The sequence below is a fragment of the Anomaloglossus baeobatrachus genome, chromosome 6 (assembly GCF_048569485.1).
Source record: "Anomaloglossus baeobatrachus isolate aAnoBae1 chromosome 6, aAnoBae1.hap1, whole genome shotgun sequence".
Taxonomy (NCBI): domain Eukaryota; kingdom Metazoa; phylum Chordata; class Amphibia; order Anura; family Aromobatidae; genus Anomaloglossus; species Anomaloglossus baeobatrachus.
Genome location: NC_134358.1, coordinates 210,944,316 through 210,961,139, shown reverse-complemented (window position 1 = coordinate 210,961,139; position 16,824 = coordinate 210,944,316). Strand labels below are relative to the sequence as shown.

General features: G+C 43.5%; 1 protein-coding gene across 2 annotated transcripts in view; it reads right to left on the bottom strand.

Annotated features, from left to right (window-relative positions):
* ATP9B (ATPase phospholipid transporting 9B (putative)) overlaps nucleotides 1-16,824 on the bottom strand; it is a 441,649-nt gene that overhangs the window by 95,128 nt on the left and 329,697 nt on the right. For both annotated transcript variants that reach the window (XM_075314650.1, XM_075314649.1), the window contains exons 14-15: nucleotides 8,428-8,540; nucleotides 4,270-4,518 (exon numbers count right to left, since the gene is read on the bottom strand). In XM_075314650.1, the coding sequence (XP_075170765.1) occupies nucleotides 4,270-4,518; nucleotides 8,428-8,540 (362 nt within the window). The remainder of the gene's footprint in view (nucleotides 1-4,269; nucleotides 4,519-8,427; nucleotides 8,541-16,824) is intronic.

Genomic DNA, 16,824 nt, shown 5'->3' with positions numbered 1-16,824 from the left:
ACCTGTTTGTCCTGGTAAATAAAGCAGTTTTTGGTAACACTTGACAAAAATTTTCTAAACCTCTACCAAACTTCTTGACTGGAGAGGATACTGGTGTAAATGGCATCTCACGGCATACTGTGTTTGAGACGAGGCACTATTAAAGGGATTGTCCACTAATTTTACATTGATGGCATATCCTAAGGATAGGTCATTAATGTCAGATTGGCCGGGGTCTGAGACCCCACCCCCCCGTTCTCAGTGCTGACAGCGGCAGTAGGCAGCCAGAAATGCTCAGTTCCGGAGCTGCTCCATTTCCTCATACTGGCCACGGCCGGGTACTGCACATCCACTTCCCATTCAAATCAACAGGAGGCGGATGTGCAGTTCCTGGCCACAGCCACTATCTGAAAACGGAGAAGCTCTGGAAGTGAACATTTCCAGCTGCCTGCTGCCAGCACCGAGAACAGCTGATTGGTGGGGTTGTGGGGTGTTGGACCCTGGCCGAACTGACAATGATGAACTATCCTAAGCATAGGCCATTAATGTAAAAGTAGGGGACAACCTCTAACTATTCTTGGATCATCCAAAGAAGTTAAGGCCACATGCACATGCTGAATATTTGATTCGTTTTTTATGTCAGTAATCAAAATCAGGAGTGGAACAGTCAGAGGAAAAGTGTAATAGAAACAAGTGCACCACGTCTGCATAGTTTACTTACTCCTGGTCTTCACTTACAAAGACAGAGTTAAAAAAAAAACTTTACCAAACACTCAACGTGAGCACGTGGCCTAACTATCAAGGGGAGGCGGCATTAAGACAGAGCTGTTCTCCCCATTAGAGATGAGCAAACCCGAAGTTCGTTTTTATTACCGAACACCGGCATAAAAAAAACAGAGTACGGGTTTGGAGTTCAGATGCTTTACGTGTTAACTCAACGGCATGAGCATCGCTTTGCTTAGGTACGCTCGGTGCTCAGCCCTGTGCGAGCCGCTTGCAGTGTTTGATCGTCTCGCACTGGGGGTAACAGCAGCTTAATTACATGTAGTGTGCAACAAAAATGAATAAATTTGAAAAAGCCCACCCACCCTACCTCGGAAGTGATCTGCTTCTGGCTGGCTGCATGTGAGCGGAGACTCAAGCTGCCAATCAGCTGCCAAGTTTGAACTAGTGGAGGTTCGGTTTCTGTGAAAGGGGAATAATAAAGTATTTAACTATTGTGCAAGGGATGTAAAAGACCTTCCTCTCTTCACTATACTAAGAGCGTGAATAATCCTCCCACATGTGCCAAAGGCCTGCTGCCTTTGTGGAATGGGGAAAAAGGGCGGGAAACTTATACTTATTCCTGCCTTCCTGCGCAAAGGATCTATTCCCAATATCACAGATATACTGTACAGTATATGTGTCGCTCAGGGATAGGGGGTACTCAGAACTGGGCCAATGGGGTCGCTTCTAGAGGTATGACCATGGCGTGACACGGTCTGTGATCCCAGGCTGCACAACAAAGAAAAAGGGGAATATGTACAGGGGAGATTGTCTGTGACACCACCCGTGGGTTGCGGTAATGAGATGGTGGCACCGCCGCTGCCTCTGGGGACCATGCTCGGGACTGATGGTGTGGGGCAGCAAGGTGGGATCCCCTCCACGGGTAGGGGATTTGTAGTCCCAGGGCCCAAGTGGGAGTTGTGGTGGTGGCAGGGATTGCAGGGAGCAGGAAACTCACAGTCCGGTTGTCCTGGTGTTGGATGAGGCTGTTTTTATGTGTAGGGTCAGGAAGCATAGAGTCCAGTACTTAACCAGAAATTGCCGGTGTCCGTAGGCCTTTGGTATGGTGGTGTTCGGATCCCATACCCGGTACACGAAGCAGGGCCCTCTCTCCTCTGCACTCCAGCTAAGAGTCACCTTCTCTGTTTCGGACGGGGGAAGTCCTCTCTTTGCACAAGTCCGGGGTCCCGTGCACACTACCGGCGGGCCACTACCATGCCCCGGTCCACTACAGGTGCCCCTGAACCTACTCTCTACTTCAGCTCCAAGACTCGGCTTTCTCCTTTCTCCACTTCCCCAGCAGCCCAGGAGCCACAACCCCTGACTGCACTCCTCTCCTTCTCCTTCCACTGACTGCCTCAACTCCTCCCCTCCTGCTCCTTTTGTTACACTAGGGGGGGGGTGCGGCTGCTTCACTGTACCAGTGTGGGATCAGGTGGTACCAAGGAGGTTTAACTCTTTCTGTGACTACCTGGTTTTGCCAGGGCGTCACATATATATTCCCAAGGGTAATAATTTCTCTGCTTCTATTGCTTTATTCAGGAAGAGTTTATTAATCTCTGCTTTCCTAATCATTCTATGCACAGGGCTGTGTATACAGATTCTGAAGCATTGTCAGTGCGTTATCCCTCTCAGACCTGATTGTAATGTGGTCCCTGGGTGAAGAGAGAGGGCCGAAGTTACTGGGCCCTACAAGACTCAGTTAGCTCTGCTATGCAGGCAGAAGGTATAATTTCTACTGTTACTGAGGCTAATATACCAGCTCAAGTTACAGGGGAAGTTTATTAATAATTTCAAATGCCCTTTAAAAGTATTTTAACAGCTTATGAGGGGCACAGTGTGCAAAATAAATTAAGAAATAAACAAATGAAATTTTTTTTTTCCAAGTTAAGGAAATGAATAATAAGAACTAAATGAATCACAATGCTTTGGGATTACAACTGTCAGGGTCTCAAGAACATAAAGATGCTAATTCCCATTCAATAAAGCTCCTCTTCCTCCAATACTGATCACTGATCAAACAACTGTTCATAATGAACTCAAGATTCTCTAATGGATCCCACTAACTTTGTGGGGTCTGCCACGGCTCTGGTATTTTTGACAGCAAGGATTGTGCTTTTTTGTCATTAGAGTTACCTCAAAGATTATCGGAACTCTCAAAGAAGGCCCATTAAGGCCCAGTCACACAAAATGACTTACCAGCGATCCCGAAAACGATGCGACCTGATCGGGATCGCTGGTAAGTCGCTGGGAGGTCGCTGGTGAGATGTCACACAGTCAGACCTTACCAACGATGCAGAAACGATGCAGGTCGCAGTAGCGACCTGTATAACAATCTCAGCAGTCACTGTGACCCTGTCACACAGTGTCAAACACAGCGATGTTTCCTGCCCAGCAGGACATCACCTTTGAAGAAAATGGCCTGGACCATTCTGCAACGACTAGCGATCTCACAGCAGGGGCCTGATCGCTGGTAGGTGTCACACATAACGAGATTGCTAACAGGATCGCTACTGCGTCACAGAAACCGTGACTCAGCAGCGATCTCGCTAGCGATCTCATTATATGTGACGGTACCTTTACACACCCTTTCCAGCACACAACCATGATTCTGCATGTAATGCAATCCGTGGAACCATAGGTCCCAGCAACATTCACATTGCAGAGCACGAACGCTTCTGCAAAACGTACCGGCCATTTACAATGCAGCCGGTTGATGCCTCACAATATATATATATGTATATATAGGGGTGCTCAATGCTAAGCAAATTGCATGAAAGAAAGGGAAGAAACGGGGCTTTACACCACTGCTGTTCTAAAGGCTACTTTACACGCTGCGATATCGGTCCCGATATCGCCAGCGTGGGTACCCGCCCCCATCTGTTGTGCGACACGGGCAAATCGCTGCCCGTGCCGCACAACATCGCGCAGACCCGTTACACATACTTACCTGCCCGGTAACGTCGCTGTGACCGGCGAACTGCTTCCTTTCTAAGGGGGCGGTCCGTGCGGCGTCACAGCGACGTCACCGAGCGGGCGCCCAATAGAAGCGGAGGGGCGGAGATGAGTGGCCGGAACATCCCGCCCACCTCCTTCCTTCCTCATAGCGGGCAGGAGGCAGATAAGGTGAGGTTCCTCGCTCCTGCGGTGTCACACGGAGCGATGTGTGCTGCCGCAGGAGCGACGAACTACATCATTACTGCTGCAGTAACGATAATCAAGAATGGACCCCCATGTCACTGATGAGCGATTTTGCACGTTTTTGCAACGATGCAAAATCGCTCATCGGTGTCACACGCAGCAACATCGCTAATGCGGCCGGATGTGCGTCACAAATTCCGTGACCCCAACGACTCCGCATTAGCGATTTCGCAGCGTGTAAAGCCCCCTTTAGTCTTATATGTGACGGTACCTTTACACAGGGATGTTCAAAGGAGACAACTCATCAAACAGCCAATCCCTTTAAATTTGCCAAAATGCTATCAAAGCCAGCACTAAATATCATTATGCAAAAAGCATACTGACCTCATCAGGGCTTGAGGCTTGGTAGGTGCGGTTATCATCACTGAAGTCCTGATCCACTTCGGCATACTCTGTTTCTCCATTCACACCGGCACGGGATTCATAGACTGGAGTAACATTATGGCACAAAGCGATGGCTTTCACTGCCTCATGGACCCGGCTGCTCACAGTCTTGCGTACTTTAGGTGCTGATGATTGGACTTTTCTTGAAGGAGTTGAGCTGGTATTGTTATTATTTGTTTGCGGTGGAACCTTTATAATAGACCAAAGAGAAATTAAGAGCTTTTCTAGAGGGTAAATAAGCTTTTTACATGCATTTTAGAATATATGGGGTGTATATATAAAGTATCTTGTGTAAGAAAATTTAGAATTTTAGCAAATTTGTATCTATTAAAAAATAATAAACCGCAATTAATTACTGGCGTATGTCCTTCAGCCCCTTCCCTCTGCAGCCCATTTTTAATTTTTCTGCTGTCCTTTATTGGATTACTTTTTTAAAAAGTCATAATTTTTTAATTTCTCCATCAATATAGTCATGTAGGGTGGTTTTGTTTTGCTTGATGAGTATACCATTCAATGTGCTGGAAAACGGAAAAGAATCCAAGTGTGGTGAAGTTGTGAAAATATATATATATATATTATATGTATATTATTTTGCCATATTTTTATGTTTTGTTTTTATGGTATACTGTGATAAAAATTACTTTGATTATAAATTTATTTTTAAAAATATTTTGTTTTTTCTTCCCCATTTTCCAAGACCAGCAACATTTTTTTTTCTGTCAACTATGCTGGGTGAGGGCTTGATTTTTTTTCCATGGTGATCAGATGGTTTTAATTATAACAATTTGGGATAGGTATGACATTTTGATCCTTTTTTTATTGCCTATTATTTTTTTAGGGAAGAGTGGTAATTGAAACAAAAACGCAATTGTTGTGTTTTGTTCTTACTTACCAATCAAGTGAATTATTTTAAATGTTAATAGATTGGACTTTTATGAACATGGCAACACAAAATAACAGTGGCTGTTAGAGACAGACTTCGGCTAAATAATACAGCCAACATCTGCTTTGCGTGGCGAGAACGCCGCTCCTAAGCACACTGCACATGGAGTAACCCACGCAATCATGTATATGTATATGATATTGCATTAAGGAGTTAAAGGGACCTGGTCAGTAGAACCATGCTCCCCTAAACATGAAATAGCAACAGGGTCCCTCATTAAAAAAAACATACTCTACTCTGATGTACTGCAGCAGATTGTAGGTACCATTTGCAGAACATCTCAGGTGCAAGAAAACCAGAAACACCACCACATCCCTTCTAAATAAACCCAAACTGTAGACTATACTTCTCAAGGAATTTATCTAGGGGTATTGTGAACATTTTAAGAACAAAGATGCCTCAGAATTTTATTACATTGGGCTGTGAAAATACAAAAATATATTTTTTTCTACTAAAAATGTTGTTTTAGCCCCAAATTTTTATTTTCACAAGAAGTATTAGGAGAAAATGGATTTCAAAATTTAATTGCAGAAGGTATAAGTTCCCAATCGATGAAAGTCCGACTGCTGTGACCCCCACTGATCCTGAGAACAGGGGGTCTAAAAAGCCCTGTGTGAATGGAATGGTTGTCGATCATGCACTCTGCAGCTCCACACATTCTTAGGGGAGTACTGGAGAATAGTTGTGGGCAGCTGCACTTCTTAAGATCCTGGGGCAGCAAAACCTGTTCTTCTATGTCACCAATGTGACATTCTGATAAATTCTATCGCAAGTGTCTTTATAGGGATGTTACTCAACTCTCAGTTTCCAGAACGAATGGTGATTATCCTGATGAAGGAGTTTTACTCCGAAACGCGTTGACTAAAATGATGTTTTAGGACTTGCCTTTCATCCTTTATACCACAGCAGCGCAGATTTCAACACCTATCATCCACCATCAGTTTCCAGGAACATAATTTTATTTAGCTTTTGAATAAAAGTTCCGCTGTGCTTTTTTTTTTCTACAGCCATTCACGTATGTGAGAAAAGCCAGTAGAAAGTAGAAATGACAAAGCAAAATTTTTTAATGGTGTGAAAGAAAAATAATGTGATATAAATATTCTATATATATATATATATATATATGTATATATATATATATATATATATGTATATATATATCTATATACTAATATATATTATATTATATATATAACTATACATGACTAATTATATATATATATATATATATATATATATATATATATATATATATTTCTATATTTTAATTTTTTTCTATATTTTCATTTTCTTGGTAATTTATATATAAATTTGCTCATTTCAGTTGAAGTGCTCTGTGGCATTTTTTGAAGTTGAGGATTTATTTTTTTTTACAATAAATACTTGTTTGCATTTACAGCAGTACATAATTAGGATGAATGATGCCAGGCAACACCTAGCAAACCGATATCATTATTATTAGGCACACAATATGGTGGATTTACGTTCCAATGTTAAGTAACACGGTATAATATACACCCACCATGTCCTCGTGTGCTGTCGCAATAAGAGCCCACTTTGGAGCCTGTCTTGGGCTCAGTGCACTGAGCCACTGATCCGTGAACACACTGCCCATCAAATTACAGTGCTGCGTAATAATGGGTTTAACTTTTCTGCTCATCTGCTTCCCAACTCCTGCTTTGAACCTTTGCATTTGCATTCCGCATTCGCCGATGTCATTACAGACGCAAATAAATTAAGCTGATTTACTCCTTCTGAATTATGTTATGTTTATTGATGCTTGTATAATTTAATTTCACACAGATTCCATTAAAGATTATGCTCTCTGTCACGGAATGCTTCCAGTGGGAAAATATAATCATGTTATAATAGATTTCTCTCTGGCATGATTGTACAAGAAGGCTGTTCTTTTTTTTATATTAATAAAACAGGACACAATACAAGGGAGGGAAATCAATGTCATACGACTACCACCGGCTAACGGGTTGGGTGACTGGAAACACTTATTATCACAAATTGAAAGCTCTCCGCATGTTTCCGGAGGGGTTTCATGTATGTTTAATTAGGATTTAGGTAAACATAATCTGCTTTCAGTGTACAGACAACCGTTAACAACAGGTGGGTTTATAGGAGAAGAAAAAAGTTAAAGTAACACTTGAGATCCTTCTAAACTAATTGGGCCCCACATATCTGCCACTTCTTCAATGATGCAATTAAAAGTGCTACAAAATGGATCTTTCGAGGAGCATACAAACGATGCACATAAAGGGTAAATATGGTAGCTGTATACTTTTTTAAAAAGTTTTGGAAAAATGGGAAACAATCTGATTAGTTCCTACTTGAACTACTTTACTGGTCCGGATAAATCTCTCCTATTGTAATTTCATAATAGCCAAATGGAATAATGAGACAGCGGATGGCGAAGGTGCACAAACACATTAAAGGGATTTTGGTTCAAGGAAAGTTACCGTACATCCCCAGGTGCAGTTTGCTGTAACGAACAAACTGTGCTTTAATCCTCCTCACCAAGTCCATTGCTGAGTCTCCGTTTGTGCTTCCCGTTTCTGTTGTTGTCTGCAGCGCTGCCGTCATGTTAAAAACGTTGTTGCTAATTACTGAGTTTAGCTGCTTGTGTCGTCAACAAGGACAGAAACGTTTGCGGAAAAATTAGGAAAATAAAGTTTTTTGCTTTTTTTTCTTAAACTGCATCCTGGAATGCAACGATCCTGGAATCAACAAACTCTACTCATTAGAATAATTACATTAGATGGACCGGCTGACCGCCTGATGTGTATGATTTCCCCAATGATTCCTGGACAAATGGCAGCCAGCTGGAATTTTTTTTATCACGCACGTGATCCTTTTATTTTCATGGCAGATGTCTGACAGCGGCTTTCTCCCACCTCAATGGTAAAACCACCATATGTATGGGGATGTCAGCAGAGTGCTATCTTATGTGCATGGCCAGTTTTAGACAGCCATTGGCCAATTGACAGCTATGTCCAGATTCCTCCATGCATGTAAACGCTGGGGTAAAAAACTCCTTCACAGCTCTGTGTTGACATTAGGGGACCTCGGCTAAGTCAATGCATTCAGAGTTTTCTTCCCGCAGTTTTATTTTATGTTTCCTCAAATACCTAATAACACAGACTTACCAGTGAGTAGGAGCTCGCTACATGATTCTGGATTTCATCCATTGTATCCGTACCATAGGACACTGTGCCCAGGTGAAGACGCTTGAAAACCATTTCGTTTTGGGTAAGTGTTCCTGAAAGATAAATGCTTTAAAAGTCAGATTGTGATTTTTGCATCAATTTGGTTTATTACTTTGTAATGCAGTAGATATTAACCCATCACCCCTGGGCACTTTTCTGTTTTTGCAATTTCATTTTCTTTCCTCCCCTTCTATCAAGAATCATAACTTTTTCTATTTTTAACGCATAAAACGCGCAATAATTAGAAAAGATTGTTATTACATTGTGTGGTGTAAACACCTGCAGAAGATATATTATATATATATATATATATATATATATATATATATATATATATATAGAGAGAGAGAGAGAGAGAGAGAGAGATTTAGAAATATATGTGTGTGTGTCTATATATACTGTACGTAGAGCTATGGATAGATATATACTGTATATCTATGCAGGTGAAGGAAAAAGTCAGATTCTTTTGTGCCTGTAAAACTACTGTAAAGAAATGAGAAAAAAAGTTACAAAAAAATAAATAAATATACTCGTGTATATATATACACATATATATAAAAATATATATATAAATAAACTTTTTAGTTTGGTTTAGTAGTTTTACAGGAACAAAAGAATCTGACTTTTTCCTTCACCTACATAGAGATACAGTATATACAGTTAGGTCCAGAAATATTTGGACAGTGACACAATTTTCGCGAGTTGGGCTCTGCATGCCACCACATTGGATTTGAAATGAAACCTCTACAACAGAATTCAAGCGCAGATTGTAACGTTTAATTTGAAGGTTTGAACAAAAATATCTGATAGAAATTGTAGGAATTGTACACATTTCTTTACAAACACTCCACATTTTAGGAGGTCAAAAGTAATTGGACAAATAAACCAAACCCAAACAAAATATTTTTATTTTCAATATTTTGTTGCGAATCCTTTGGAGGCAATCACTGCCTTAAGTCTGGAACCCATGGACATCACCAAACGCTGGGTTTCCTCCTTCTTAATGCTTTGCCAGGCCTCTACAGCTGCAGCCTTCAGGTCTTGCTTGTTTGTGGGTCTTTCCGTCTTAAGTCTGGATTTGAGCAAGTGAAATGCATGCTCAATTGGGTTAAGATCTGGTGGTTGACTTGGCCATTGCAGAATGTTCCACTTTTTTGCACTCATGAACTCCTGGGTAGCTTTGGCTGTATGCTTGGGGTCATTGTCAATCTGTACTATGAAGCGCCGTCCGATCAACTTTGCGGCATTTGGCTGAATCTGGGCTGAAAGTATATCCCTGTACACTTCAGAAGTCATCCGGCTACTCTTGTCTGCTGTTATGTCATCAATAAACACAAGTGACCCAGTGCCATTCAAAGCCATGCATGCCCATGCCATCACGTTGCCTCCACCATGTTTTACAGAGGATGTGGTGTGCCTTGGATCATGTGCCGTTCCCTTTCTTCTCCAAACTTTTTTCTTCCCATCATTCTGGTACAGGTTGATCTTTGTCTCATCTGTCCATAGAATACTTTTCCAGAACTGAGCTGGCTTCATGAGGTGTTTTTCAGCAAATTTAACTCTGGCCTGTCTATTTTTGGAATTGATGAATGGTTTGCATCTAGATGTGAACCCTTTGTATTTACTTTCATGGAGTCTTCTCTTTACTGTTGACTTAGAGACAGATACACCTACTTCACTGAGAGTGTTCTGGACTTCAGTTGATGTTGTGAACGGGTTCTTCTTCACCAAAGAAAGTATGCGGCGATCATCCACCACTGTTGTCATCCATGGACGCCCAGGCCTTTTTGAGTTCCCAAGCTCACCAGTCAATTCCTTTCTTCTCAGAATGTACCCGACTGTTGATTTTGCTACTCCAAGCATGTCTGCTATCTCTCTGATGGATTTTTTCTTTTTTTTTCAGCCTCAGGATGTTCTGCTTCACCTCAATTGAGAGTTCCTTAGACCGCATGTTGTCTGGTCACAGCAACAGCTTCCAAATGCAAAACCACACACCTGTAATCAACCCCAGACCTTTTAACTACTTCATTGATTACAGGTTAACGAGGGAGACGCCTTCAGAGTTAATTGCAGCCCTTAGAGTCCCTTGTCCAATTACTTTTGGTCCCTTGAAAAAGAGGAGGCTATGCATTACAGAGCTATGATTCCTAAACCCTTTCTCTGATTTGGATGTGAAAACTCTCATATTGCAGCTGGGAGTGTGCACTTTCAGCCCATATTATATATATAATTGTATTTCTGAACATGTTTTTGTAAACAGCTAAAATAACAAAACTTGTGTCACTGTCCAAATATTTCTGGCCCTGACTGTATCTATCTATATCGCTATGTAGCTGAAAAATCTGCTTCTCTGTGTGCAATAGAGGTCAAGATTACCACATCCTGCTATGCCTATCAATGTAGGCAGTGGCGCAATGGTAGAGCTGCTATTTATGGACCAAGAGCTCACAAGTTAATGAGTTCTAGTCCCATCTCACGAAACCAGAGCAGATGAAAATTTAATTTATGCACTGAACTGAGTTAATTTATTCATTGCACTGAGAGGAGGAGCCGGAACAAGAGCACTGAATAGCAGGACTACGGCAGTGAGCCCACAAAATGGGACAGTCCCGCTGAATCCGGGACAATTAGGAGGTATAAATCTCTTAGCCTGACACAATATACATGTGATAGCTAGTCGTTGAGTCTCCTGCACAAGGATTTCAGCTGTAAAAATAAGAGCTTAAGTTAAAGGTTCTTAAGCGACCAGACAATCATACACAGCGCTGTATACAGTGGGTACAGAAAGTATTCAGACCCCTTTAAATTTTTCACTGTTTGTTTCATTGCAGCCATTTGGTAAATTCAAAAAAGTTTTTTTTTTCCCTCATTATTGTACACTCTGCACCCCATCTTGACAAAAAAACAGAAATGCAGACATTTTTGCAAATTTATTAACCAAGAAAAACTGAAATATCACATGGTCATAGGAATGCAGACCCTTTCCTCAGACACTCATATTTAAGTCACATGTTGTCTAATTCCTTGTGATCCTCCTTGAGATGGTTCTACTCTTTCATTGGAGTCCAGCTGTGTTAAATTAAACTGATACGACTTGATTTGGAAAGGCACACACCTGTCTATATAAGACTTCACAGCTCACAGTGCATGTCAGACTAAATAAATGAGAATCATGAGCTCAAAAGGAACTACTCAAGGAGCTCAGAGACAGAATTGTGGCAAGGCACAGATCTTGCCAAGGTTACAAAAGAATTTCTGCAGTATTCAAGGCTCTTAAGAGCACAGTGGCCTTCACAATCTTTAATTGGAAGACGTTTGGGACCACCGGAACTCTTCCTAGACCTGGCCATCCAACCAAACTGAGCAATCGTGGGAGAAGAGCCTTGGTGAAAGAGGTAAAGAAGAACCCCAGGATCACTGTGGCTGAGCTCCAGAGATGCAGTAGGTAGGTTGGAGAAAGTTCCACAAAGTCAACTATCACTGCAGCCCTCTACCAGTCAGGCCTTTATGGCAGAGAGGCCTGACAGAAGCCTCTCCTCAGTGCAATACATATGAAACCTTGCATAGAGTTTACAAAAAAAACACACAAAGAACTCCCAAACTATGAGAAAAAAGATTTTATGGTCTGATGAGATGAAGATAAAACTTTTTGGTGATAATTCTAAGCGGTATGTATGGAGAAAACCAGGCACTGCTCATCACCTTCTCAATACAATCCCAACAGTGAAGCATGGTGGTGGCAGCATCATGCTATGGGGTGTTTTTCAGTTTCAGGGACAGGATGACTGGTTGCAATTGAAGAAAAGATGAGTGTGACTAAGTACAGAGATATCCTGGAAGAAAACCTCTTCCAGAGTGCTCTCGACCTTAGACTTGGCCAAAGGTTCAACTTCCAACAAGACAATGACCCTATGCACACAGCTAAAATAACAAAGGAGTGGCTTCCGAACAGCTCTGTGACAATTCTTGACTGGCCCAGCCAGAGCCCTGACCTAAACCCCATAGAGCATGTCTGGAGAGATCTGATAATGACTGTCCATCAACGTTCACCATCCAACTTGATGAAGCTGGAGATGATCTGCAAGGAAGAATGGCAGAGGATCCCAAATCCAAGTGTGAAAAACTTGTTGCATCATTCCGAAGAAGACTCATGGCTGTACTAACTCAAAAGGGTGCTTCTACTCAGTACTGAGCAAAGGGTCTGAATACTTATGACCATGTGATATTTCAGTTTTTCTTGTTTAATAAATTTGCAAAAATGTCTACATTTCTGTTTTTTCTGTCAAGATGGGGTGCATAGTGTTTATTAATGAGAAAAAAAATGAACTTTTTTGAATTTACCAAATGGCTGCAATGAAACAAAGAGTGAAAAATTTAAAGAGGTCTGAATACTTTCAGTACCAACTGTAGCTCTGAGTAGTTCAAATTACCCCAAATTAAAGAGCATTTTTTAAAACTCTTTAGCTTTTTTCCAAATTCTATCAGTGAGAAACATTTTCACAGGAATGAGTTTCATAGCCGTCAAGAATCTCCCAGAGTCTAATATTGGAAACAGGTTATTTCCCATTAACACATGTCTAAACAAAGCCATTGAGAAGTTAAATACGACATTTTCCCGCTGCAGCCTCTTAAAGGAAATCTGTCACCAGGTTTTGGCCACCTAATCTGAGAGGAGCATAACATGGGGCTGAGATACTGATTCCAGTGGAGTGTCACTTACTGGGCTGCTTAGTGTAGCTTTCAAAAAATCACTATTTATCAGCAGTAGATCATTAGAGGACTACTTGGCGTGCTGCCAGATAGTCAAGGATATTCATGAGCACTGTATAACTGCTAGATCTGCCGCAGAGAAAACATTGATTTTATCAAAATGACAGCAAACAGCTCAGTAAATGACACATCACTGGAATTAGGGTCTCTGTCTCTACATTATACTGCTCTCAGATGGAGGAGCAAAAACCTGATAACAGATTCCCTTTAAGTGTTGTAAGTGTGAAGAAATATAATACAAAAAAAAGGTTCTGCTATCGGTAGTCCTCTATTAATCTTGGGCTTGTTTGAGGTTTGCAATTTAATCCTAGAAATTCCCTTTTTCCGTATTAAATCCAGCAATATATTATCAATCTTATGGGAAATATGCCTAGGCAAATTGGGGCATTGTGCAAGATATAAAGGGCTTATGGCCTAAGGACCATTGTTGGTTAAATTAACTTTTCCTATTACAGATAACGGGAGTTTACACCAGGCATTATTTTTTGGTAGAACCTTTGTAGCATTGGTAAAATATTTGATGTTTCTTATTCTGCTATTTTTAAACTGATTTGAATTCCAAGATATTTAGATGAAGTCACTTTTTTAATGTATACGATAGATCTATATATAAAGGAGGCTTACGGCATTGGGTCATGAAGGAAGACATCCCAATTACTTGAGAGAACCGAAAGGGTACCAAAGTGATTTATTATGGAGATAACCTCCTTTAGTGAGTTTGGCCTGTTATTAAGAAATAGCAACTAACAAAACATCATCAGTGAGCAGGACAACTTTTTCAATGAATGGAACATATTTAAAGCTCTTCATCCTTTTGGACATTCTCAGCGCCGTTGCAAAGAGGCTAACACTCTATTGAGAATAGGAGTGGGGAAAGGAAGGAACCCTGCTTAAATAGAAGTATCCAGACATATAACCAGTAGCCTTTACAGTGGTTCGCGGAGCAGAATATAAAAACTGAACTCATAAAAATAATCTCTCACCAAAACCCATATATGACAGCACAGCCCATATATACTCCTATTCTAAACTGTTAAATGATTTGGCTGCATTAAGCCACATTACTGCCTTATAGCTGTTGTCCTCTGAGGGTAGTTGCATATCTATATATATAATTGCCTTATTCTGTCTGTCTGTCTTTCTCCAAAATTGTGTCCTTACAGTGACAACCGTCGGATTGGCCGCTGGGCCCGGCCTGGCCCCGGCCCTCCACACGGATTGGCCGCTCGGCTCGGCCCCGCCCCCCGCATGGATTAACCGTTTGGCCAGGCCCACCCCCCACACGGATTGGCCGCTTGCCCAGGCTCCGCCCCCCACACGGATTGGCCTCTCGCCCCGGCCCCCTGCACGCATTGGCAACTCGGCCACGCCCCGCCCCCTCACGCATTGCACGCTCGCTCTGGCCCCGCCCCCCGCACGCATTCCCCGAAATGACACGGAGCCCCGACTCCCAGGTGAGTGCTTTACCCCCGGGAGCCCACATCAGCGTACGCCGCCAACCCAGCTGACACATACCCTCGCATTGCTGAGGTTGCCGCCGTACGCTGGTGTGGGCTCCCGTACGAGCGGGGGGCGGGCTACGCTGGTAACTATGGTACACATCGAGTAATATTGTGTAGCATAGTTACCAGCGTACACCGGCTCCCAGGTGAGCGCATCAAGGTCCTGCAGCGGCGTAACACACAGACACGCACACACATAAGAACAGACACACACACACACATCAGATCACACTCACTCTCACACACACCTCACATACACATCAGATCGCATCCACACACTCACAACATCCAGTGATATCGCTTGCTTCTCGGCGGCGATACTGTGCGTGCAGAGACCTTCCAGGACCTGCCAGAAGATCACATGGCCAGAAGCATGTGGTATCTCCGGATGTTGTGAGTGTGAGCGCATATGTGTAATATCGTCAATGTGTGTGTGCGTGTATACGATCGTGTGTGTGCGTGTATGCGATCGGGTGTGTGCGTGTATGCGATCGGGTGTGTGCGTGTACGCGATCGGGTGTGTGCGTGTATGCGATCGGGTGTGTGCGTGTATGCGATCGGGTGTGTGCGTGTCGGCAGAAGGCAGAGGAGCACTGCGTGCAGCACAGCTGCTGGGACCGCACACCGGAGGGCACAGGCAGAAGTGGGGTGTGAGTGTATGTGATCAGATGTGTGCGTGTATACTGTCTGATGTGTGACTGTGGAGCACGATGGGGGGTGCGCAGCATGGGGGATGGAGCACGATAGGGAGTGCGCAGCATGGGGGATGGAGCACGTTTGGGAGTGCGCAGCATGGGGGATGGAGCACGATGGGGAGTGTGCAGCATGGGGGATGGAGCACGTTTGGGAGTGCGCAGCATGGGGGATGGAGCACGATGGGGAATGCGCAGCATGGGGGATGGAGCACGATGGGGAGTGCGCAGCATGGGGGATAGAGCACGATGGGGAGTGCGCAGCATGGGGGATGGAGCACAATGGGGGGTGCGCAGCATGGGGGATGGAGCACGATGGGGGGTGCGCAGCATGGGGGATGGAGCACGATGGGGGGTGCGCAGCATGGGGGATGGCGCACGATGGGGGGTGCGCAGCATGGGGGATGGAGCACGATGGGGGGTGCGCAGCATGGGGGATGGAGCATGATGGGGGGTGTGCAGCATGGGGGATGGAGCAAGATGGGGGGTACACACCTCCCCCCAAAACACACACACACCACCACGCACGCACCGCACAACACACCACACACACACTGGGAACCACAAACACCGCCCTACACAGACACCCACACACACAGACAACGCCGCACACACACAACACCCAACACACAAACACCGCGGCACACAGAAATATACGCACAAACCGCACAACACACACACTGCACAAAACATACCTCCCCCCAAAACACACACACAAACCGCGCAACACACACAGCACCACACACACACAACGCTACAGACACACAGCGCTCCACAAACAACGCAACACCCAAACACCGCTCTCACCCCCCGCCACACCCAGACAACACCCAGAACATCGAACTACACAAACACTTGGCAACTACACACAACAACATCTATATATATATATATATATATACAGGGCTGTATTTTGCCTTCGTGCTGCCCTAGGCACTTTAAGTGGTCGCGCCCCTTAGTGACAACGTAACACTATGAGTTTTCGCACACGACATCTGTTTAAGGCAGATCTACTCTGTAAAACACTTGAAAGTATCAATGAGAAACGAAGGGCACTAAACCCCCCCCCCCCAATGGGGATCACCACGGGCACATCAAAACATAGCATATATACTGTGACTATCACACTGCCCCTAATAAACTACACACTGCCCTCCCTTATAAATTATACCCACCACACCTTCCTCAATTATGAAATATGATCTGCACATTGACCTCACATCATGCTGCCCCCTCCTCACAGTGTCCCATGCATGTTGCTCCCTCCTCACAATGTCCCATGCTTGCTGACCCCTCCTTAAAATGTCCCATGCATGCTGCCCCCTCCTCACAATGTCCCATGCACGCTGCCCCCTCCTCACAATGTCCCATGC